The sequence below is a fragment of the Myxine glutinosa genome, chromosome 5 (assembly GCF_964187855.1).
Source record: "Myxine glutinosa chromosome 5, kmMyxGlut1.1, whole genome shotgun sequence".
In the NCBI taxonomy this organism is placed as follows: Eukaryota; Metazoa; Chordata; class Myxini; order Myxiniformes; family Myxinidae; genus Myxine; species Myxine glutinosa.
In genome coordinates this window covers 129213331-129237700 of record NC_136265.1, presented here as the reverse complement: position 1 = coordinate 129237700, position 24370 = coordinate 129213331, and the positions used below count along the sequence as shown (strand labels likewise).

The window sequence follows — 24370 nt, the reverse complement described above, 5'->3', positions numbered from 1 at the left end:
ACGAAGGAGCCCTGCTCTGTTTTCCCCACCTGGAATCCCACTGTAAAGCTTTGGGATTAATCGGTTTTACATTTGTTGTATTTAACACTATAACGAGTGATCGGTGGCACCTTGAGTGAAGAAGCCAAGAGAGAGACAAATGCGATGTCTGCAGATCCTCAAAATCATAAACAATGGTGGTCGAGGTGGAGGTTGTGCTCTGCAATCCTGATATCTTGAAGCTTCATCACTTGGGATTGTTTAAGTCTTTACTTTGGAAGATACTCGTGATGAAGTTACTTATTAAGCGTCTGTCTCGTGCCATGCAGTGGTGGTCGACTTCAGTTTGCGCTCCTGGGAATGTTTCGGACCTGCAACGTCACAAAGATTCAGAAGTTTTCGACTTTCAGCTCCAACTCGCAGTCACCACCGACTTGCGGAGTACGTACATTGATATCGATGAGTGGTGACCTGGTCAACTCAAATTGGCGCTGTGCCTTTGGTCGTGCTTGGCATTGCCTCAACACTCAACAGCCAAACTGGTTTGAATAAGTTTGCCCAAGTCGGTGTCACTGGGAGGTCATTGATGGAGGATTGGGGAGTTGTGTGGCTGTGACGTCACACTTGTGAGGCAATAATCCGACACCGCCTGCTTGGTCTGGGGTGTGTTCAGTTACCAAGCCGCTACCTAGCGCTTGCCAAGCCACCCGTTCCTTAACACAATCTGGAGCTTCCCTGTATGATGAAGGGGGGGGGGGGAGGAGATGTATTCACTCCTGACCCATTCACCCTAATTCGTCCATTTCCGGGCAGGTGCACATCCATGGGGTATTCTTCACCAAGCTCGATTATTCTGCGTCGGAAAGTGGTTTTGGTGTTCATTTCAAAATGGTCCTCTTGTGCAGTCGTTGCAGCGCAAGAACCAGCAACTACTGGAACTGAAAGTGGTGGTGGTTTGTATGCAGTCACCTGTGGGGCTTCGTGTGCAGCCGCTGATGCAACGCCTCTCTCTAACCAGTTATCTGGTACTCATTTTGCCGACCTCAGAGGGATGACACCTGGATTCAACCCCACCTGGCGTTAATTCAACGGGATTCGAACTCAGGACTTTAGGGTCCCACACCCGCCACCCTAACCGTCAGGGCAACACCAGGTGATGGGAAGGTAGAAGAAGGAAACTCCTGCTCCGGCAGCGCCCGTGCTCATTCAAACAGGAAGTAGTAACTCGCTCAGGATGCCGGTAATAGCTGGCCTCCTCTTCATAAACGATCTATAACGCCCACCGTCGAATGCTTGCACTTGAGATACCCAGCTTAAAACAACAATCTGAGACTTTTACAGTCGGGTCGGCAATCGAAACACGGAACCAAAAACACACGTGGAGCGGGAGCAGCATTACATTGCATTCGCTAAACAGGTAAAAAACGGCAGCAGCTGTCCGGAAGATCAGAAGATGCGAGCACGCACAGTGACCAAAGATCGCTGCCAATACACCGCCTTACTTTGCAAATCGTTAAAGAGAAATGTCAGGTCGAAGCGAAACAGAGATTATCAAATAAACAATAGCGAAGAGATCGATTCTTATTGTTCAATTGCTCAGAAAATAGAATCCGCAATAAAAACCGAACATTTTAACAAACCGATTCTGATTGGTGTAGTCCAACAAACAGCTCGGCCACGCCCACCGCAGGTCACGCCCCACCGCCCGCCACGCGCCAAGAAAACCAGGAAACTTGCAACTGTGCGTTTTTTTTTTTCGATTTTGTTGTCATGCACTGTACTCATTCTAAACAGCTCTTACTCATTCAATCTCCTCCCTGCACCCTCCCCCTAGCAATGTTAATATACCGGTGTTGATAGGCAGCGTTTGCTATTATTCCCGGGTCACTTCACCAAGTCTCATCCCGGGTCACATCACCAAGTCCGAGTCCTCATCACCTCATGGCTTCTCTTTGTTCCCGCCTTGCCGCCGCAAGGTAAACAACCCGAACACCTCTTCTTGTGTCGTCCTGTCCAAGTCCCACCGTGTCCGCGACTCTGTCTCTCAGACCCAAACATCGCACGTGGACCGGCATTTGACTTGTTTAACATGGTGATTGTTTTCATTCCTCATCGCAGGTTAAACACGTGCAGGTATTCCCTTTTAAAATGCTTTTATTGTGTGCTCGGTGCTCCTGCGATCAATGTAATGGTCGATTTTCATGGTCGATCCTCGGCAATGGTCGATCCTCGGCATTCCGATGAATAACTACCCATGTGCTTGGCGGTGGTGGTCCCATGACATCGTGCAAATTGTTATGGTGTCAAGGTGGCGTTTCTATAGACAGTAGACCCCGTGGTGCCCACCTGGCAAGCCGCCTTGATGGATATGGCACCGGGATTCAATATTACCAATTCCGTCCGTTGGTTGCATCATTGCTGAGCATCCCCTGAGCCCCACTCCCCCCCCCCCCCCCCACATTTCTCTCCACACCCTTCCTCCCCTCCCCCCCCACCCTTCCTCTCTCCCCCCCCCCACCCTTCCTCCCCCCCCACCCTTCCTCCCCCCCCACTCTTCCTCCCTCCCCCCCACCCTTCGTCCCTCCCCAACATCCCTCCCCCCCCACCCTTCCTCCCTCCCCCCACCCTTCCTCCCTCCCCCTCCCTTCCTCCCTCCCCCCCACCCTTCCTCCCTCCCCCCCCACCCTTCCTCCCTCCCCCACATCCCTCCCCCCACCCTTCCTCCCTCCCCCCACCCTTCCTCCCTCCCCCCCACCCTTCCTCCCTCCCCCCCACCCTTCCTCCCTCCCCCCCACCCTTCCTCCCTCCCCCCCCCACCCTTCCTCCCTCCCCCCCACCCTTCCTCCCTCCCCCCCCACCCTTCCTCCCTCCCCCCCCACCCTTCCTCCCTCCCCCCCCACCCTTCCTCCCTTCCCCCCCCACCCTTCCTCCCTCCCACCCTTCCTCCCTCCCCCACATCCCTCCCCCCCACCCTTCCTCCCTCCCCCCCACCCTTCCTCCCTCCCCCCACCCTTCCTCCCTCCCCCCCACCCTTCCTCCCTCCCCCCCACCCTTCCTCCCTCCCCCACATCCTCCCCCCCCTTCCTCTCCCCCCCCCCCACCCTTCCTCTCCCCCCCACCCCACCCTTCCTCTCCCCCCCACCCCACCCTTCCTCTCCCCCCCCCACCCTTCCTCTCCCCCCCCCCACCCTTCCTCTCCCCCCCCCCCCCCCACCCTTCCTCTCCCCCCCCCCCCACCCTTCCTCTCCCCCCCCCCACCCTTCCTCTCCCCACCCTTCCTTCCTCTCCCCACCCTTCCTTCCTCTCCCCACCCTTCCTTCCTCTCCCCACCCTTCCTTCCTCTCCCCACCCTCCTTTCCTCCCTCCCCCACCCTCCTTTCCTCCCTCCCCCACCCTCCTTTCCTCCCTCCCCCACCCTCCTTTCCTCCCTCCCCCACCCGCCCTTCCTCCCTCCCCCACCCGCCCTTCCTCCCTCCCCCACCCGCCCTTCCTCCCTCCCCCACCCGCCCTTCCTCCCTCCCCTACCCACCCGCCCTTCCTCCCTCCCCTACCCACCCGCCCTTCCTCCCTCCCCTACCCACCCGCCCTTCCTCCCTCCCCCACCCACCCCTCCTCCCGCATGCACATTAGAACACGACTTTGGAAGTTGATACACACTGTTGTAAGTGAGGGACCCATGGTGGACACACTGTTGTAAATGAGGAGCATGGTGTACGTGTTGTACGTGAGGGAGTTTGTTACTGATTAATATGATGAGTTACGGGGTGAAGCAATGAAGAGTCATATTTCCTTTAATGAAGCAATATAAAGATTTGGAATGACCTTCGATCCTTTTCAAAGTCTCAGCCCAAATGGTTAGAGAATCAGTCGGTAGGTAGGTAGGTAGGTAGGCAGACGAGCCACCTGTTTGTTCAAGTGAGCGAGTGAGGTGTGGGTGCAAAGATTAATTCTTCAAAACGTTGTTCCTTCAAATAGAAAAGAAAGATTCAATAACAGATTTGTTGCTGATGCAACAGCAAACTGAATTGTTGAGCCCCCTCCATCCCTCTAGTGCGTTGAGGATTGGAGGAGGTAAGTGGGAGGTCCTTACTCAACTTCATGCCAGAAAACGTCACGTCCCACGAAATGTTGTTTTTCAAGATTGTTTGTTCTGCATGTTTTTTTTCCAGTGTTTGTAGCTGCAGGGTTGTTTTTTTTGTTACCGAGTAATGAAACCCAAATGCTTTTGCCTCTTGCCAAGTGGTCCATAGGTTGTCTTCTCCCCCACCTTGAGACGGGTGTTTCTTCGGACTGGTACTCGAGAGATTTGTCATTTCTCGAGGGACACGTTCTTTAAGTAGCTTCTTCTTCTTTAACAGCCACAATTATTCCTCGGCTTGCCCCAAGTCTTTCACGAACTGGTTGGCCAGGCCTGACATCCATCTATCATTAGGGCAGGAATCTGGAACTTGTTCAGGGTGCCGGCGATAGCTCGCTTCCTTTTCGCGAAGGACACCGTGAGATCTTTAACTTCCACCAACTAATACCAGCCGACGTGATGCTCGTTTAATGTACATCCATGGGGCGGCACACATTGATGAATGACCTTGTCTGTGGAACACCAGGATGACAGTTTATAGCTGGGTCAGGATCTCGACCCAAGCTAGACAGGTGTGCGTACTTCTCGGCCATCCTGCCAGCCCAGGGACACATTCTTTAAATATACCTTTCACATTTGGGAAAATATGTCTTGCTACGCCCTCCCTGACCCACAACCCCCTCTTCAACTCCAAGAACAAATTTTTATTTAACTCCATTTATTTATTTTACTTTTTACCCCCACCACCAAAGGTGGTTGGATGCTTATTTATTTATTTATTTTTGTCTGTTTGCGAACAGGATATCTCAAAGTTGTGGACGGATTCGGATGAAACTTGGTGGACAGGTTGGGTGTGTGACGAGGAAGAATTCATTTATTTTTGGTGAAGATCCGAGGCCGAATCCAAATCCTATAATTTTAAAAGTGATTCTTCACTGTTGAGTGATGGGGCCAAATCGATATGTAACATGATATTTCAAAAAGTTGTGGACGACTTGTGAACAAAACTTGGGGGATGAGTTGGGTAAGTGACAAGAACAAGCCGATTCGATTTGGGTTCAGGTCCGAATCCAGATATGACCTATCGGTGGAAAGAAGAGGTAAACTATTCAGCCTGGTGGAGGTATGCTCTCTACCAAGTGCCGTTGTAGTTGCATACTTTATTAACGATTGGTAGTTTTGGAGATGAGCGTTCCGGGTATCTGTCTGCTTGGCTGATTACACTGGTCAACAGCCAAATTGGTTCTGACTTATTTTCAACTGTTTAACTAATTTGGTGCCCACGAATCTGAATCTGACCTTAAAATTTCGCTGTCACGTAACCTTGACGTTGCACATCATAAGTGTGGAAAAAAAATCTTTGGAACATGCAAATTACTTGATTAAGTCTCAATAAGTCTATTTATTGTCACAAAAAATAATATGAACTTAAAGTTTTTATTTACATCACATAAAAAAATGTAAATCTCCAAAAATAACATGAACTTTATAAAATATCAAAAAATAATATGAACTTTAAGTTTTTATTTGCATCACATAAAAAAATGTAAATCTCCAAAAATAATATGAACTTTATAAAATATCATAAAAAATAATATGAACTTAAAGTTTTTATTTACATCACATAAAAAAATGTAAATCTCCAAAAATAATATGAACTTTATAAAATATCAAAAATAATATGAACTTTATAAAATATCAAAAATAATATAACTTTATAAAATATCATAAAAAATAATATGAACTTAAAGTTTTTATTTACATCACATAAAAAAATGTAAATCTCCAAAAATAATATGAACTTTATAAAATATCACAAAAAATAATATGAACTTAAAGTTTTTATTTACATCACATAAAAAAATGTAAATCTCCAAAAATAATATGAACTTTATAAAATATCACAAAAAATAATATGAACTTAAAGTTTTTATTTACATCACATAAAAAAATGTAAATCTCCAAAAATAATATGAACTTTATAAAATATAAAAAAATACTATGAACTTTATAAAATATCACAAAAAATAATATGAACTTAAAGTTTTTATTTACATCACATAAAAAAATGTTAATCTTCAAAAATAATATGAACTTTATAAAATATCAAAAATAATATGAACTTTATAAAATATCATAAAAAATAATATGAACTTAAAGTTTTTATTTACATCACATAAAAAAATGTAAATCTCCAAAAATAATATGAACTTTATAAAATATCAAAAATAATATGAACTTTATAAAATATCAAAAATAATATGAACTTTATAAAATATCATAAAAAATAATATGAACTTAAAGTTTTTATTTACATCACATAAAAAAATGTAAATCTCCAAAAATAATATGAACTTTATAAAATATCACAAAAAATAATATGAACTTAAAGTTTTTATTTACATCACATAAAAAAATGTAAATCTCCAAAAATAATATGAACTTTATAAAATATCACAAAAAATAATATGAACTTAAAGTTTTTATTTACATCACATAAAAAAATGTAAATCTCCAAAAATAATATGAACTTTATAAAATATAAAAAAATACTATGAACTTTATAAAATATCACAAAAAATAATATGCTTTACGTTTTTATTTACATCACATTAAAAGTGCTTCTGAACTTTACTTTTGCGTTTGTAGGAGCAATCATTTTCACGCTGTAAAGTCCAACAGTAGACGCCCATCATGGTTGGATTGAATCAGCCTTGATATCGAGTCTCCATGATGGCAATTTCCTGGTGAAACCTTTCTCCATGTTCATCACTGACATCGCCAAGATTTTGTGGAAAGAAGTCGCACTCCCTCGCTCCTCCCCTCCTAGACTCCCCTCTCACCCCTCCTCCTCAAAGCGTCCTCCCCACTTCTTCCCCCTTCCAACTTTCACCTTCATCTCCCCCAACCTTCTGCCTCACTCTTCCCCCTCCTCAAATAACACCTCACTGCCCCTCAACCAATCACCATCAAACCTTTTCTCCGCCCCATTCTTCCCTTTCTCCAAGCTATTCTGAAATCTCTGACACACCTTCAACAGCTCTCCCTACCTCTAACTCCTTTTCCACATCTTACCCTACCGCTCCCCCCCACCCCCTGTTCTGTATCCGATGCTCCCCCTTCCTCTTCTTTAACAGTATGGACCTCAAACATCCAGGGCCTTCGCTCAAACTTGACTGATCTCTCCATACAGGTTGCTTCTGACAAACCAGATGTGATCTGCTTAACAGAAACTTTCCTCCTTCATGGTGTCTCTGATTCCTTGGTATCTCTTCCAGGTTACTCCCTCCTCCGGTATGATAGACCTGAGCCTCGTCCTGGAGGTGGGGTTGCTATCTTTATAAAAAACTCTCTTCCTCACTCGCCCTGCACTGCCCTCTCTCAACCTCACCCCCAGGAATACCTTTGGCCACAGCTTCCCCTTCGCTCCCACCTTTTGTTCATATGTGTGTTGTACCGTCCACCAAACAGTGATGACTCCATCTACATCTCGCTGTCTGATAATATGGACCAACTTCTATCTACCCATCCCAACTCCCTCTTCCTCATATGTGGTGATTTCAATTGTCACCATGCCAGTTGGCTGGGTGTGGGTACCTCTCACCAGCCATGGCTCTTCAGCAAAGGACTTCTGCGACTCACTGGGACTGACACAATCTGTCAATTTCCTGACCCGGATCTCAGTCAACGGAGCATCTTCTCTTCTGGACTTGGTTATGACTAACTTCCCTGAAAATGTCTGCTGCTCTTCTTCTGCTCCAATCGGCTCATCTGATCATGTGCTTGTTAAAGTGGACATCTCTCTGACCATTCTCAGAGAACCTCCTCAGCGTCGACGAGTCTGGCATTTCACTCAGGCTGACTGGCATGGTCTTCAAGCAGCCATCAATCATCTAGACTGGTCTCCCATCTCTACCGCCTCTGACATCAACTCATCCTGGGAATTCTTCCAAAGTAAATTGCTCTCTCTCATACACAGATTTATCCCATCTCGTCCTCAGTTGTCATACCCTTCCTCCCGTCCATGGTACACGGAATCTTGTGGTGAAGCTATTGCCCAGAAACAACTTCCTTTCGTCTCCTGGAAAGCAAATCCAACGGAAGGAAATCTCATTTCCTTTCACAAAGCCCGAAACAAGTGTGTGTCCACGCTCAGGAGAGCCAGGAAACAATATCTCTCCGTTCTCAGGACCGAACTCTCTTATCTGTCTCCCTCTTCCAAATCCTGGTGGCGTCTGGTCAAATCTGTTTCTGGTGTTTGTTCCCCCTCCATCCCCTCCCTCACCTCAAACGGCCACACGGCTGACTCCGCACGTGAAAAAGCTGAATGCCTCAACTCTGTGTTTGCCTCTAAATCTTGTGTCCCAAACCCATCCCTCTCTGTACCCACCGTACCCAGTCGTACCCAGCTGCTCCTGGACTCTGTGTCCTTTCCTCCTGACAAGGTGGAAAAGTTTCTGTCAACCCTCGACTCTGATTCTGCAACTGGACCTGACGGCATCAGCCCACGGGTCCTAAAATCCTGTTCTTCCGCTCTTTCACTCCCTCTCTCTGTTCTCTTCACCCTCTCTTTTGCTCAAGGTCATCTGCCACCTGCTTGGAAATCTGCCAACATCACCGCTTTGCACAAAAAAGATGCAAAAACAGATCCCAGCAACTACAGACCAATCAGCCTTCTCCCAATTATCAGCAAAGTCATGGAATCCATCATTGCTTCAGATATGAAATCTTTCCACTTCTCCAATGGCTTGATCTCTGATCATCAATTTGGTTTCAGACCTGGTCACTCTACTCTGGACATGCTGCTTCTGCTTTCTCAACAATGGATGGAGGTCCTCAATGCCAAACAGGAAATTAGAGCTGTCTCCCTTGACATATCACGTGCCTTCGATACGGTCTGGCACCCCGCTCTGCTCACCAAACTCTCCTCTTTTGGTATCCATGGAAATCTCCATGCATGGCTGGCAGACTTCCTCTCTAGTCGTAGTCAACCTGTGGCCCTGAATGGGTTTCTCTCATCTCCTCTTCCTGTTCAGGCTGGAGTTCCCCAAGGCAGTGTTCTGGGCCCTGTGCTTTTTCTGGTCTTCATCAATGATCTCTCTGACTCTCTTGAAAATCCTCTCTATCTCTTTGCTGATGACTCTACTCTCTGTCGCTCCATTCTTCATCCCTCAGATCGGCAGTCTGCAGCCTCCTCACTCTCTGCAGACCTGGACAAAATCACAGACTGGGCAAACAAGTGGAACGTGTCTTTCAATCCTGACAAATCTCACTCTTACGATGTCTCTCCGAAAAGACCGACTGGACAATCCACTTTCTGAATAATCCTCTCCAAGAAGTTCTGTCACTCAAGCTTTTGGGTCTCACTATCTGCCATGAACTTTCCTGGGAAAACCACATTTAAAATCTGGCCACCAAAGCCAGTCGCCGACTGGGCATTGTCCGTCGTGCGAAGTCCTTCCTCGGCACACCTGAGCTCCTCACCACATCCATGGCTTTCATCCGCAGCTCAATGGAATACTGCTCTCCCCTCTGGGCTGGTGCTCCTGCCTCACACCTAGCTCCTCTTCACGCTGTTGAAATCAAAGCGTTCAGAATCATTGGAATCTCCCGCGATGAAGCTAACTCCAAGGGCCTCTCACTCACTCACCGCAGGCAGGTTGGTGGTCTTTCCGTCTTCTACCGACTCCTCTCTGGCCTTGCCCCCCCCCCCCCCCCCCACAGCTCTCTCTGGGCTCTGTCCCGCAAATATTCCTACAGGTCGCACAAGATCTGCCTGCAACCCTCTTATGGTTAAACTGCCAAAATCAAGACTCTCTGCTCACCTTCACTCCTTCATTCCTCTTTTCTCCCGCCTCTGGAACAAACTCCTTCACTCTCTTCAATCCCACTCCACCCTCCAGGTCTTTAAAACAGCTGTTCACCACCATCTCTTATCTTCCCCCATCCAAAACCTTTATCTTTCCTACCCCCACTAATTTCACCCCAAATTCCACTTTTTTGAAATACCAACTTCTGTCCTGGCAGTCCTTGGTGTCCTTGTGTTTTATACTTCTCCCACCCCCCCCCCCCCCTTCCCACGCCTCCTCCCCCCAAGTCCTCTCCCTCCCACACATCTCCCTGCTCTCAAATGTTGTGTTTGTGTGCTTCCCCTTCTCTCCCCATCTTGTCTTTCGCTCCCGCTTTTTATATATTTTGTTTGTCTGGTTGATTTGTTTGTGAAGTAAATGTTAGCTCTTTCACGAGCCTCGATTCAGTATACAAAAAAAAAAAAAAGTCCAGATGAGAATGGAAGAAATGTATCTTGAGTGACATTCGAGCACCGAGCGCCTGGTAACTCTTCAACATCTTGTCCACAAGCTCTTCATAATTTGTTGGTCGAAAATTTCCAAGGTAACTGTTAGCAAGAGCCACAAAGTTATCGCAAGCAACGCTTTCCAGCTCAGATAGTCTCGTTACAAAGTCCTGATTAGTGAGTACAAGACGAATTTCGGCTGTGACTGATATTCCTAAGGAATACTGGTTCTCAAAAACTGGATGTGCTCGTGAAAATTGGATATCATAATCGAAATCTACAGGTTCATTTTGGTTACAATCACCTCAAAATATACTAGAACCATAAAACATTTAAAATTTTGTTGACCAGTGTTACCGAGTGTAATAGGGAAACTGCAGATCCAACATCATGACCCATGGACCGCAATCACGATGAGGCTCACCAGTCATCTTGTTTGTCTTGATGGCAATGCGGGTAAAGGTCTCCCCACCCCTCCTCGGCTGGCGTTCCTTTTGCTGCCAGGGACGAGCCTCCTACTAACAATAAACAATGTTGTTGGCGTCCTTCGGTAACACGATCCCACCCCCATGCGGATCCATTAGAGGTCATTTTAATTGCGAAAGTGTTTTGATCCACGTATGTTTCTCATTTGTATCAGGGACCACATCATAAGGCCGTTTGTTTCTCCAAAATCGATGATCATTTAATTATTTAATTTTTTTTGGAAGGGGTTAGGGCTCACCTCTTCCAAGGCCCATTGGTGATTCGCTGTTGTTATGGTGCAAGCTGGACCTCACCGAAGATGGATCCGTCAGTGAAGATCTAGAATTCCAAGTAGGTGCAGCCTGCGACCATCTATTGCTCAACCCCAACGTCTGATCATTGCAGGTACTGAAAGCCAGAGCGATCATCATGATGCCGTACCTTCCTTCGTTTAGCTTTAGTTTTGGAAATGCCAAGAGCTACGACCACACTTCGGACATTAAAGCCCTTCCAAAATGCCTCGTTTATACGATGTTATTGTGTGCAAGAGAAAAAAATTATGGGTGGTTCGGCTGTTGGGGGGGGGGTGAGGGGGGTGAGGGGGGCAGGATGAAGTATGGGGAGGGGTGGAGGAGGGTGAGCGAGTTTGTAGTCGGAATAGCAGGCCTGCTGTTCCAACTCGAGGCTTCCTGTTTGCGAGGGCATTGCTTCGTGGGGGTGTGTTAAGGGGAGGGAAAAGGCAAACGAGGGTAGAAAGTAGGGTAAAGGTGACTGCAGCACATCCATAACCAAACAGACTCTGCGCGATGTACAAGGTTTGCTTGTTTTTCTGAAGCCTCCCCTGTTTGTGAACTTTAGATCCATCGATGACGCCCATCGATTTTTCACTAGCTCCTGTCAGGTGTGGGTTAATGTTGTGCCCGAAACTTGGCAACAACTGTTGTTTTTCACCAACTAGATGGATGGTTTTGAAAACCAACAAATAACATTTTGTTTTTACTTCTTCTTCTTCTTCTTTTTCTTCTTCTTCTTCTTCTGCTGTCCAAGTTGATTGGGAGATGTCATATTGTGCTGCCGTACAAAGTTCTAATATAAACGTGGCCTCAGAATTAATTAGTTTTTTGTTGTTGTAGCCTTTGTGAGCATATTTAGCCATCGGGACAACTGCTTTAAAAGATTTGAACCCGCGATCCCAGTGTCAGACGATGTGTCCGAAGACCACACTGCCACTGATGGCATCCTTTTATTTATTTTTAAATTCCTTTGACGTTACAATTCCCCAGCTTACGAGCTCACTGTTGTCATGGTTTCCATGAATCTTTACCAACATCTTTTGTCATGCTGATGTGAAAATCCTTGCTGTTGCTTTGTGGTGGTCACTGAACTGGTATCCGAGAGGTTGTTGGGTTTGCGTCTGGCCGGAGGATTTCTGTCCCTGATAGATTGTCGTGTTTAAACCAAGCCAGCTCACTAATGACCTCCAAGGAGCGGGTAATCGGTCCGTCTGGTATGGTCTACGTGCGATTCCAGTCCACATGTGATTCACTCGTAATGCCCTCTCGGCAACTGTAGATGGGCACCAAAATGCCAGCTATGAAAAACTTATTGAGATTGGTTGTTCATGTAAGCTTTTGCAAACTTGCATGACAATTTAAAAAAGCAGATCCCTCTTGGGTAGTGATTTGTGCTTTTGGCCTATAGAGATCTTTCTCTCTGCTTAGAATGCAGGTTTGCCCATTTCTCGGCAAAAGTTGTTCTCAGACATACAAGGACATTTTTTTTTGTTTTTTCTTGTATACAAGATCGAGGCTCATGAAAGAGCTAACATCAATAACAAAAAAGGACAAATGGACACACAAAGCATACAATAAAGGGAGTGGGAGACAAGATGGGGAGAGAGAGGGAAGCACATGAGTACAACAGCAGAGAACAAGGACATCGGAAGATCCCTGGGAGGGAGAGGGCTTTGGGGGAAGAGGCATGGGAAGGCGGGGGGGGGGGGGGGGGGAAGAGGAGGAGGTGCAAAAGGTATACATGGGGGAAGATAAGAGATGGTGGTGAACAGCTGTTTTAAAGACCTGGAGGGAGGAGTGGAATTGAAGAGAGTGAGGGAGTTTGTTCCAGAGTTTGTTCCGGTGGGAGAAAAGAGGAATGAAGGAGTGATGGTGAATAGAGAGTCTTGATTTTGGCAATTTCAACATAAGAGGGTTACTGGCAGATCTTGTTTGACCTGGAGGAATATTTGGGGGACAGAGCACAGATGGAGCTGGAGGAGCAAGGCAGGAGAGGAGTCGGTAGAAGACGGAAAGGCCACCAACCTGCCTGCGGTGAGTGAGTGAAAGGCCCTCGGAGTCAGCTTCATCGTGGGAAATTCCAATGATTCTGAAAGCTTTGGTTTCAACAGCGTGAAGACGAGCTAGGTGTGAGGCAGGAGCACCAGCCCAGAGGGGAGAGCAGTACTCCATTGAGCTGCGGATGAAAGCCTTGTATGTGGTGAGGAGCTCAGGTGTGCCAAGGAAGGACTTCGCACGACGGAGGATGCCCAGTCGGCGACTGGCTTTGGAGGCCAGATTTGAAATGTGGTTTTCCCAGGAAAGATCATGGCAGATAGTGAGACCCAAAAGCTTGAGTGACAGAACTTCTTGGAGAGGATTATTCAGAAAGTGGATGGGAGGGTTGTCCAGTTGGTCTTTTCAGAGAGACATCGTAAGAGTGTAGTGTGAGATTTGTCAGGATTGAAAGACGTGTTCCACTTGTTTGATCTTGGAAGGGAAGAGAAGTGATGTGATGTGATGATGGGGCCCCGGCCCATAGTGGAGAGCAGTACTCCATTGAGCTACAAACAGCATTGTCGACCCCGAGTAGTTCTGATTTCAAGGAATGATGGAGAATGGCCATCCTGCAGCTGACTTTCTAAAGCAGCTTTGTTATGTGGACAAGACAAGAGATATTGGCTGTTGGTGAGGCCTGAATCTACTCTAGTGGCTCATTACCGAAATAGATAGATGGGTTCGAGTGATGATCGTTCCTGAGCGACAGGGTGAGATTTTCAGGGATTGATGGACATGTTGCATTTATCCGACCAACATCTAATCAATCCCGTATCAGCAGAGAGTGACTGATGCAGCTGCTCTCTGCTTGTTAGTGGAATGGGGGTATTGTTGGACAGTGAGAAGATATCCATAAAAATGCGAGAGTTTTCCAGAGCATCGAGAGGTCGTTTTTATAGATTAGGAACAAGACTGGGCCCAACACATCCTCTTGGGGACCTCCACCCTCTACTGCAAAAGGAAAGGAGGAGGAGGAGAGTGTTTCATTGATAGCAACATGTTGATTGTGTGAATGAGGAAAGTCACAAATCCAGTAATGAAGGCCTCGTGTGCCCCAGGCAGCGAATTTGGAAGGTGGAGCAACATCTGAGGCTGGTCCTCATGGAAAAGCTAACATAGCCTGAAGCTGATGCCATTGCCTCACTTAGTTTTCCTGTGGATTGGGAGTGGGAGTGGGGTAAGAAGCTCGTCTTGGCAAAAAAGATTTTTTTTTTCAATGTTCTGAAGATACTATTTTGTCAGAATAAAGACAATTTTTCCATTGCTGTCACCTCAAACTTTCTGCCTTGTTTATCCCTCCCACCCCTCTGGACTAGGCGATGTGGAGGCCTGTTAGTACCACGACGGGGCCTGCACAGCATGCTCAACTCGAAACTGCCCAACTTGGAGCTGGCCGAGTTTGTGGCGGCCAGCACACGACTCTGTCGGCCGGAGTCTGTGCACGTGTGCGATGGATCTGAAAGAGAGAACGCTACTCTGTTGGCATTGATGCAGGAACAGGGTGTGCTCAGGCCTCTAGAAAAGTACCACAACTGGTAACTATCCAACCATCACCTCCTTCATTTCATTCCTTGCATGATTTTTTTTTTTAAATACACGGGCTAAGGCTCGTAATACACACGCACACGCACACGCACACACACACTTTGAGAACTGGGAGGGCTCAGTTCCACCTTCTGGAACCCGCAAATGGAGATAACAAGCAATGAGACAAACACTTAACACAGCCACTGAGCTTGGGGGAGGTGCCGTCGCTATCGTCACTTCCCGGGATACTCTGGGTACCAGCGACGTCATAACAATGGCGCCGCCTTTCTCGCCGTACTCAGAGGGGTATTTCCTCCTCCCCATGGATGCCAACTGATGGGTCCGTGCTCTATCCTTTTCAAGCAAGGAAGCAGCACGTACCATTTTAAAAGTCTTTAGTATGACTCGAACCGGTCCAAACCGGATGGGTGTTTTCTAGGAGACACCATCTCCTTACCGGATGGCCGTTGGCTCTATACAGGAGCTCATCCACCCTTTGCCCGGTGTTGTTTTTGGTCCTGGCAAGGTATCAGTCACCCTCCCTACTAGCAAAGCCAGTGAGGGGTGTCGGTTTAGTCGCCGACAACCTGACCATGCGACAGGTAGCACTGGGTCACATCTTACCAGTGGCAGACCCAAAAGACTGACCTGACCAGAAATATAATATGATGATATGATACAATGCATCATTCCGTGCATGTTCTTGCTTTCATTGTTTTTGCTGAACCCAATAAAATTTTCAATGTTTCATCACTTTTGTAATTGGTAGTTGGTTGGCACGGACGGACCCACGAGACGTTGCGAGGGTGGAAAGCCGTACAGTTCTGGTGACGGCGAGTGAGCAGGACGCTGTGCCTCGGACGAGTACCGGTGCTCCGAGCCAGCTCGGCCGGTGGATGTCAGAGAGTGATTTTGAGAAGGCTTTCCAGGACCGCTTTCCTGGATGCATGGAAGGTCAGAGATTGAATACGCTTCCATGAAGTGAAAAACTGTCCCCGATCCTTCTAATTTTGTCCCATTAAATATATCCTCCTCCCTTTCCTCCTTTTGTCAATACTCACTGTATTACCAGGACGCACCATGTATGTGATCCCTTTCAGCATGGGTCCTCTGCGCTCACCCCTGGCTCGGTTTGGGGTGCAGCTCACCGACTCGCCGTACGTGGTAGCCAGCATGCGCACCATGACCCGTATGGGTACAGCCGTGGTGGACGCCCTTGAGGGCGAGCCATTCGTCAAGTGCCTGCACTCTGTGGGACAGCCGTTGCCGCTCACTGGTCAGCCTCCGTGTTTCGAATTTCCCATCACGTAGATCATCTTTTATTTTCACAAGTACAATGTAAACCAAACGTTTTGTGATTAATTTGATTCCTGAACTTGCAGAGCCACTGGTCAATGGCTGGGCATGTGACCCTGAAAGGACGCTCATCGCACACCTCCCGGCCCGGCGTGAAATTGTCTCCTATGGCAGCGGCTACGGTGGCAACTCCCTTCTTGGCAAGAAATGCTTCGCACTGCGCATTGCGTCTCGCATCGCTCGTGATGAAGGCTGGCTGGCTGAGCATATGCTGGTAGTTTTCCTGGATCCCCATCCACCCCCTACCCCTGCAGTTTCACAGTACTTTGGCTGTGAATTTGGCAAATTGTACGGAATCTCGTCCCGATCGCACATGCACAGAGAGGATTGAGGTAATTTTTTTTTTTTTTACTGTCTGCCTGTCTAGCAGTCAAGCAAAATTGAAAATCATTCCAAACAGGAAATTGACTGTTTTTAGGGACATCATAAAGGAAACGAACAGGCCACGAGGAACTAATTTGACATGTTGAATTAGGTGGTGTAAAAGTCGGTGCATCAACGGCGGTACACCTCCGAAAAAATTATTTGTTTCTTAACCTTGAAAATCTTTATTTTATTTCAATTTAATCATATACTTGATCACTAGACCACAAATTGCATTCTTGGCACTTTCACAAACCTTACGTTTCGCAGTACTTGGACAAAAAAATTATTCCATCTCCACCAATCACATTTTCTGCTCTCCGCGTTAGGGAATAACGAGATTTAGACAAAATGTCGGCTCATAGGAAATACAGATCGTTCTCGGACACGCAAAGCAAGAGTTGAAAAGACCCTTCCCACGTCCTTTTTCTCAAGACTACTTGGGGTTGGGTGTTTTATGAAATCTAGAGTTTGTTTTCATCCTGTCTGTCTGTGAGCAGGATATCTCAAAGATGTGGACGGATTTGGACAAAACTTGGTGGATGATCTGGTTAGGTGACAAGATTCCAATTAGATTTTGGTTCAGGTCCGAATCCAGATCCGGCCTATCAGTGGGATACTAAACGTAAATTGTTCAGCCTGGCGGAGGTTTGCGCTCTACCGAGTGCTGTTCTAGTTGTATTGGTGTTTCTTACTTTTATGTACTATCGTGGATCGCTACAGGCAACCCACTTGGCAAGGAAAACCCACTTGGGAAGAGGGGGGCATGAGGAGGGGGGTGGTGGGAGGGGAGGAAATTAAGTCTCGAGAACCTTCATTGTTTGGCCCTTTGTCATCCTGTCAGGTTTGGTTGCGATTGGATAAGTAACGACGAATGTATCGTAGGCAGAAAAAACAGACAGACAGACACCAAATTGCGTATTTCATTATGATAAATAATCATCTTGCTGTGCTGCTCTTTGCTCCTTTATCCCCATCAATACCTACCTGCTGTTTACCCATTACGTACTTGTTACACATACTCGTGCTGTAGTGCGTGCTTACAGCGCCTTCAGAAAGTATTCACACCCCTTGTCTTTTTCACATTTTGTTGTTACAGCCTGAATTTAAAATGGACTAAATTGAGATTTCTTTTTATCACCGATCTTCACATAATACCCCATAAGGTCAAAGTCCTTTTGATTTTGATTTTTAGAAATGTTTACAAAATAATTAGAAATGAAAAGCTGAAATGTCTTGTCGATAAATATTCAACCCCTTTGCTGTGACACTCCAAATTGAGCTCAGGTGCATCTAATTTTTTTTGCTCATCCTTGAGATGTCTCGACAACTTGATTGGAGTCCACCTGTGGCCCATTCAATTGATTGGACATGATTTAGAAAGAAACACACCTTTCTATATAAGGTCCCACAGTTGACAGTGCATGTCAGAGCTGAAACTCTAACATGAAATCCAAGGAACAGTCTGTAGAACTCCGAGATATAATTGTGAGGAGGCATAGATCTGGGGAAGGGTATCAACAATTTCTAGTGTTGAAAGTTCCCAAGATCACAGTGAGCTCCATCATGAGGAAATGGAAAGAATATGGAACTACCCAGACTCTTCCAAGACCTGACCGTCCGACCAAACTGAGCGACCGCGCAAGAAGGACCTTGGTCAGGGAGGTGACCATGAACCCAATGACCACTCTGACAGAACTGCAGAGTTCCTTAACTGAGGTGGCAGAACGTGCCGGAAGGGTAACAATCTGTGCAGCACTTCACAAATCTTGGCTTTATTTGAGAGCGTCAAATGGAAGCTACTCCTGAGAAAAAAGAAAAGGCACATGACAGCCCGTGTGGAGTTTGTAAAAAGGCACGTGCAAAGCAAAATATTCTGTGATATGATTAGACTAAAATTGAACTCTGGCCTTGATGCAAAGCGCTACGTCTGCACAGCTCATCACCCATCTAACACCATCCTTACCGTGAAGCATGGTGGTGACAGCGTCATGCTCTGGAGATGCTTTTCAGCGGCAGGGACTGGGAGACTTGCAAGGATAGAGGGAACAATTAATGGAGCCAAATACAGGAAAATCTTTGAGGAGAACCTGATTCAGAGTGAAAAAGTGGTGAATATTTATGTTCCAACAGGACAATGACCGCAAACACACAGCCAAAGCAACACTGGAATGGCTTCAGAAAAAGAACATGAAAGTCCTTGAGTGGCCCAGGCAAAGCCTAGACTTGAATCCCATTGAGAATCTGTGGAAAGAATTGAAGATTGCTGTTCACTGACGCTCCCCATCCAACTTGACAGAGCTTGAGAAAATCTGCAAGGAAGAACGTGAGAAACCCCTTAATCCAGATGTGCAAAGCTGATACAGACCTACCCAAGAACAGTCAAAGGTGAAATCGCTGCCAAAAGCTCTTCTATGAAACATTGACTCGGGGCTGAATACTTGTGCAAATTAGATCTTGTTGTATTTAAAATTTTAATTATTTGGTCTCTATTAAATCCATTTTGAATTCAGGCCGTAACACAACAAAATGTGAAAAAGGTCAAGGGTTGTGAATACTTTGTGAAGGCACTGTATTAGATTTATTATTCTCCCCACCTGCCCACCTCCCGTCCACCCTCCTCCCCTTACTTGAGATTTTTTTTTTTTCCATTGCAACAGTGCACGTAATCAACCACCCCCCCTCCCCCCCTTTTGTTCAGATTGTGGGTGTCACAAACCCTGTCGGCCGTAAGAAGTACATGGCAGCCGCATTCCCCAGCGCCTGTGGGAAAACCAATCTGGCGATGATGAATCCATCACTGCCTGGTTGGAAGATTGAGTGTGTTGGTGATGACATCGCATGGATGAAGTTTGATGATGAGGGTGACTAATTATTGAGTGGATGTTGCTGCTGTTTGTTACTTGGATTTAGGCAAATGGTTGTTCCCTTTTTATATACAGTACATTCAGAAAGTATTCAGACCCCTTCACTTTTTTCACATTTTGTTATGTTGCAGCCTTATGCTGAAATCGTTTAAATTCATTATTTCCCTCATCAATCTACACTCAATACCCCATAATGACAAAGAGAAAACATGATTTTACAAAGTTTTGCAAATTTATTAAAAAGAAAAAACTGAAACATCACATTTACATAAGTATTCATACCCTTTGCTCAGTACTCAGTTGAAGCACCTTTGGCAGAGATTACAGCCTCGAGTCTTCTTGGGTATGACGTGACAAACTTTGCACACCTGGATTTGGGGATTTTCTGCCATTCTTCTCTACAGATCCTCTCAAGCTCTGTCAGGTTGGATGGGGACCGTCGGTGGACAGCCATTTTCAGGTCTCTCCAGAGATGTTCGATTGGGATCAAGTGAGGGCTCTGGCTGGGCCACTCAAGGACCTTCACAGAGTTGTCCCGAAGCCACTCCTGCATTGTCTTGGCTGTGTGCTTAGGGTCATTGTCCTGTTGGAAGGTGAACCTTCGGCCCAGTCTGAGGTCCTGAGCGCTCTGTTTCAGGTTTTCATTAAGGATATCTCTGTACTTTGCTCCGTTCATTGTTCCCTCAACCCTGACCAGTCCCCCAGTCCCTGCTGCTGAAAAACACCCCCACAGCATGATGCTGCCACCACCATGCTTCACCGTTGGGATGGTATTGGGCAGGTGATGAGCGGTGCCTGGTTTTCTCCAGACATGATGCTTAGAATTGAGGCCAAACAGTTCAATCTTGGTTTCACCAGACCACAGAATCTTGTTTCTCAGTCTGAGAGTCCTTTAGGTGCTTTTTTGCAAACTCCAAGCGGGCTTTCATGTGTCTTTCACTGAGAAGAGGCTTCCGTCTGGCCACTCTGCCATAAAGCCCAGATCGGTGGAGTGTTGCAGTGATGGTTGTCCTTCTGGAAGTTTCTCCCATCTCCACACAGGATCTCTGGAGCTCAGCCAGAGTGACCATCGGGTTCTTGGTCACCTCTCTTACCAAGGTGCTTCTCCCCCGATCGCTCAGTTTGGCCGGGCGGCCAGTTCTAGGAAGAGTCCTGGTTGTTCCAAACTTCTTCCATTTAAGAATTATGGAGGCCACTGTGCTCTTGGGAACCTTCAATGCAGCAGAAATTTTTTTGTAGGCTTCCCCAGATCTGTCCCTCGACACAATCCTGTCTCTGAGCTCTGCAGGCAGTTCCTTCGACCTCATGGCTTGGTTTTTGCTCTGATATGCATTGTCGGCTGTGAGACCTTATATAGACAGGTGTGTGCCTTTCCAAATCATGTCCAATCAATTGAATTTACCACAGGTGGACTCCAATCAAGGTGTAGAAACATCTCAAAGATGATCAAGAGAAATGGGAGGCACCCGAGTTAAATTTCAAGTGTCATAGCAAAGGGTATGAATACTTATGTAAATGTGATATTTCAGTTTTTTCTTTTCAATAAATTTGCAAAACTTTCTAAAATCCTGTTTTCTCTTTGTCATTATGGGGTGTTGAGTGTAGATTGATGAGGGAAAAAATGAATTTAAACGATTTCAGCATAAGTCTGCAACATAAAATGTGAAAAAAGTGAAGGGGTCTGAATACTTTCTGAATGCACTGTATATAAAAAAAAATTCTCCCAATTCCCTCCTTTTGTTTCTCTCTGGGTTTCATCTAGGCCGCCTTCGTGCCATCAACCCTGAGGCAGGGTTCTTTGGCGTTGCACCGGGTACCTCCTTAAAAACCAACCCCAATGCAATGCACACCATCCGCTCCAATACCTTGTTCACCAACGTGGCAGAGAGGAGCGATGGAGGAGTCTATTGGGAGGGCATCGGAGAGGATGTGCCATCTGACGTCTCAATCACCTCATGGCTCAATGAACCGTGGTCACCTGGTACTTTCCCTGTTATTTTGTGTCTCCTGACCTCAGGGTCTTCTTTTTGTATTACCTCGTGTTTTGTTTGACATCCTTCATCCTCTGTTGTGATCCCTCTTTCTCTTCCTCCACGATGAAGATCATCCCAAAGAACCCCTCACAATCACATTTCATCCATCAACTCCAACCCTTGCTCTACTCGATCCTTGACTCGATCTATGTTCTGAATCCCTGTTCCTTCCCTACCCAAGGAGACAAAACTCCAGCAGCTCACCCGAACTCCCGCTTCTGCGTCCCAGCCTCGCAATGCCCCTCAATAGACCCTCAGTGGGAGAGTGCACGTGGCGTTCCTATCGAAGCCATAATCTTCGGGGGACGTCGACCTCATGGTGAATCCAATTTTTAGTCATGCTTTACATACACACCAATGGCTTGATGGATTGTAATTTGCGATGATACTTCGAAGCAAGCCTAATAACTGTTTCTTTCCTGGCATCATTCATTTGTTGTTCGTCATTTCCCTTCTACAGGTGTGCCCTTAGTGTACCAGTCATACGACTGGCAGCACGGCGTTTTCATTGGTGCTGGAATGCGTTCGGAGTCTACGGCGGCTGCCGAACACAAAGGTAGGTCTGTTCACTTGAAGCCTCAAGGCAGAAACGTGTGCCCAATACAGATGTCTAAGATGCAAGGTACCATACTTTCCCTTATGGGTTGTTGTTATGTAGCAGTCTAGTGAGCAACCTCTCACTCTCTTTCTCTCTCCCTCTTCCATTCTCTTCCTATGCAGGTAAGCAGATTATGAACGACCCCTTTGCAATGCGCCCCTTCTTCGGTTACAACTTTGGAGATTACCTGTCCCACTGGCTCTCTATGTCTCGACGCACACCCGCTCGTCTACCAAAGATCTTTCACGTCAATTGGTTTCGACGTGACGCAGAGGGGAACTTTCTCTGGCCGGGCTTCGGAGAGAACTCGCGCGTACTCGAATGGATCTTCAATCGGTCAGACGAGGCCGGCGATGAAGAGGACGGCGCAGTTGCGACCCCCGTGGGCTACATCCCCTTGCCCGACGCCATCAACCTGTCCGGCCTAAGTGTCCCACCTGACATGCCCGAGCTGTTCTCAATACCAAAAGATTTCTGGCGGCAGGAAGTTGAGGATCTGGGTACTTACCTGACACAGCAGGTGAACAAAGATTTGCCTCAAGAAATCTCGCGTCAACTTGCAGCTCTTCGTGGGAGGATTGAGCAAATATAGAGTTGGCATTATGATTACACATTTCTTTTTCTTCTTTTTCTGCCCTGCCTACCACCACCCTCTTCCCTTTCTTTCAATTGCAATTGCTTTCTTTCTTTTTCAACAGCTGCCCTTTTCTTTTGTTTACCAAAATTTGCCACTGCCGACCAATTCCCCTGCAAACCTCTCCATCCTATCCATGATCCTTACATGCTTTGGAACTCCAACAAAAAGTGACACCGATCAAGCCTGACCCAGATGCTTGATTTTGACCTCGTTGCTACAATGCTAAACTGATGTATTTTAAACTTGTTCTTACCATCGTAAGTATTTCTTTAAAAAAAAAAAAAATTTACAATGGACGTGGGATAGGTTTTATTTTTTCATCCTCGATGCACAACCTCACCCATCCTCATCAGTGTTGAACGTACATCTTCACCAATCAATGCAAGCATGGTGGTCTGTGGAACCTCCTGTTTCTCCGTGACTCTCCTGACTCCTTGTATCCTCGGTCTGTGACAAAACACCAAAACTTGAATCCTCTGGTGCTGCTCCACGAACATTTCGGTTTTTCCGATCCTGGCCCTGTAGGCTAAGTGGCTCTGCGTGTTTCCGCCACACCGATGTGCAATTTTGATATCAAATCGTAGTTTATTAAAGCGTTGCTATGAACGGATCAATGATGCGATGTGTTGAGATGATGTTGCACACCATGTTGAGATGATGTCGCATTTTAATCTCGCTTGTTGAACTTTGTGCTCACCAGTTGGGCACCATGGCAGAGCTTTAAATAGATGACTTGCCCTTTATTTGTTAAAAGATAATATGTCTTGATCTTTCCCTTGCTGTTTTATTCTATTTTTGGGAATATATAATAAACTGGATTGCTTGTACCTCTTCTCTGTCATTAAAGTTGACAGTGAAATGTCATGGGTCAGGGTGTGACCGCCATGTAAATCGATCCCTCCGACGCGCCATCATTAATAAAAGAGGATGCAGTGCCCTAGGCTCGTGGTAGTGAATGCATTGGGTGGTATGTCATTGCCTCACCTGAGGGGTCAGAATTAGAATTTTCACACTGCGTTGCAAATCAACGACTTTAGAACCTCTTAGAATGGATTTGGTGAATGCATGTACAACGGGTAATCATGGAAAAAATTTCCAATGGTTTCATTGCTTTTAATTTAATAATGCATACAACAACAACAACAGGCATTTTAAGGCCATTTTCCCTGCAAGACCGGGGGTTAGCCTTGCGGTCCCCATGACAATCTTCTCCATTTTGCCCTATTTTCTGCATCTCCTCTTGTTAACCCCCTTGCCCGCATTTCTTATTCCACCATCTTTAGCCAAGTCTTTCTCGGTCTTCCCCGTCCTCTACTTCCTTCTACACTCATTTCCATCACTCTTCTCAACCAGTCACTTTCATCCTTCCTCAACACATGACCAAACCATCTCAACCTGTTCCTCTTCACAGCATCAATCACAGGCTCCATTCCCATCATCTTTCGCAATTCATCATTTGTCTTCCTCTCTCTCAACGATACTCCACACATCCACCGAACCATTCGCATTTCCACCCTTTCCAGCCTTCGTTGCTGCTCTATGTTCATTACCCATGTCTCGCTCCCATAAATCGTAACACTTCTCACACATGCAGCATACACCTTTCCCTTCAGCTTCAACGACACTCCCCTCCTCATCAGCACGCCACTCAGTTCCTGAAACCTCTTCCATGCACATCTCATTCTAGCAACCGTTGCCGAGTCTGACCCACCTTCTCCATTCAGCATGTTTCCGAGGGAGCAAAATGTTTTCACACCTTCCAGCTTCATGCTGTCTCCAAGATCCAACTCAACATTTCCTCCATCTGCAGCTCCCTCTGTGCACACCTTACACTTGAATGTA

At 46.4% G+C, this 24370-nt stretch overlaps 1 protein-coding gene across 4 annotated transcripts in view; it reads left to right on the top strand.

Moving 5' to 3' along the window:
• LOC137427095 (phosphoenolpyruvate carboxykinase, cytosolic [GTP]) overlaps positions 1-23468 on the top strand; it is a 29455-nt gene extending 5987 nt beyond the window's left edge. The window contains exons 3-12 of one of the 4 annotated variants that reach the window (XM_068116263.2): positions 1814-1955; positions 14464-14682; positions 15444-15628; positions 15747-15950; positions 16057-16244; positions 19095-19257; positions 21023-21241; positions 21475-21612; positions 21754-21849; positions 22014-23468. In XM_068116263.2, the coding sequence (XP_067972364.1) occupies positions 1921-1955; positions 14464-14682; positions 15444-15628; positions 15747-15950; positions 16057-16244; positions 19095-19257; positions 21023-21241; positions 21475-21612; positions 21754-21849; positions 22014-22483 (1917 nt within the window). In that variant the 5' untranslated portion in view covers positions 1814-1920 and the 3' untranslated portion in view covers positions 22484-23468. Of the gene's footprint in view, positions 1-1813; positions 2113-10946; positions 11223-14463; positions 14683-15443; positions 15629-15746; positions 15951-16056; positions 16245-19094; positions 19258-21022; positions 21242-21474; positions 21613-21753; positions 21850-22013 lie in introns of those variants that run through there. The other 3 variants (XM_068116264.2, XM_068116262.2, XM_078778676.1) reach the window with 3 other exon arrangements.
• Positions 23469-24370: the final 902 nt, after the last annotated feature.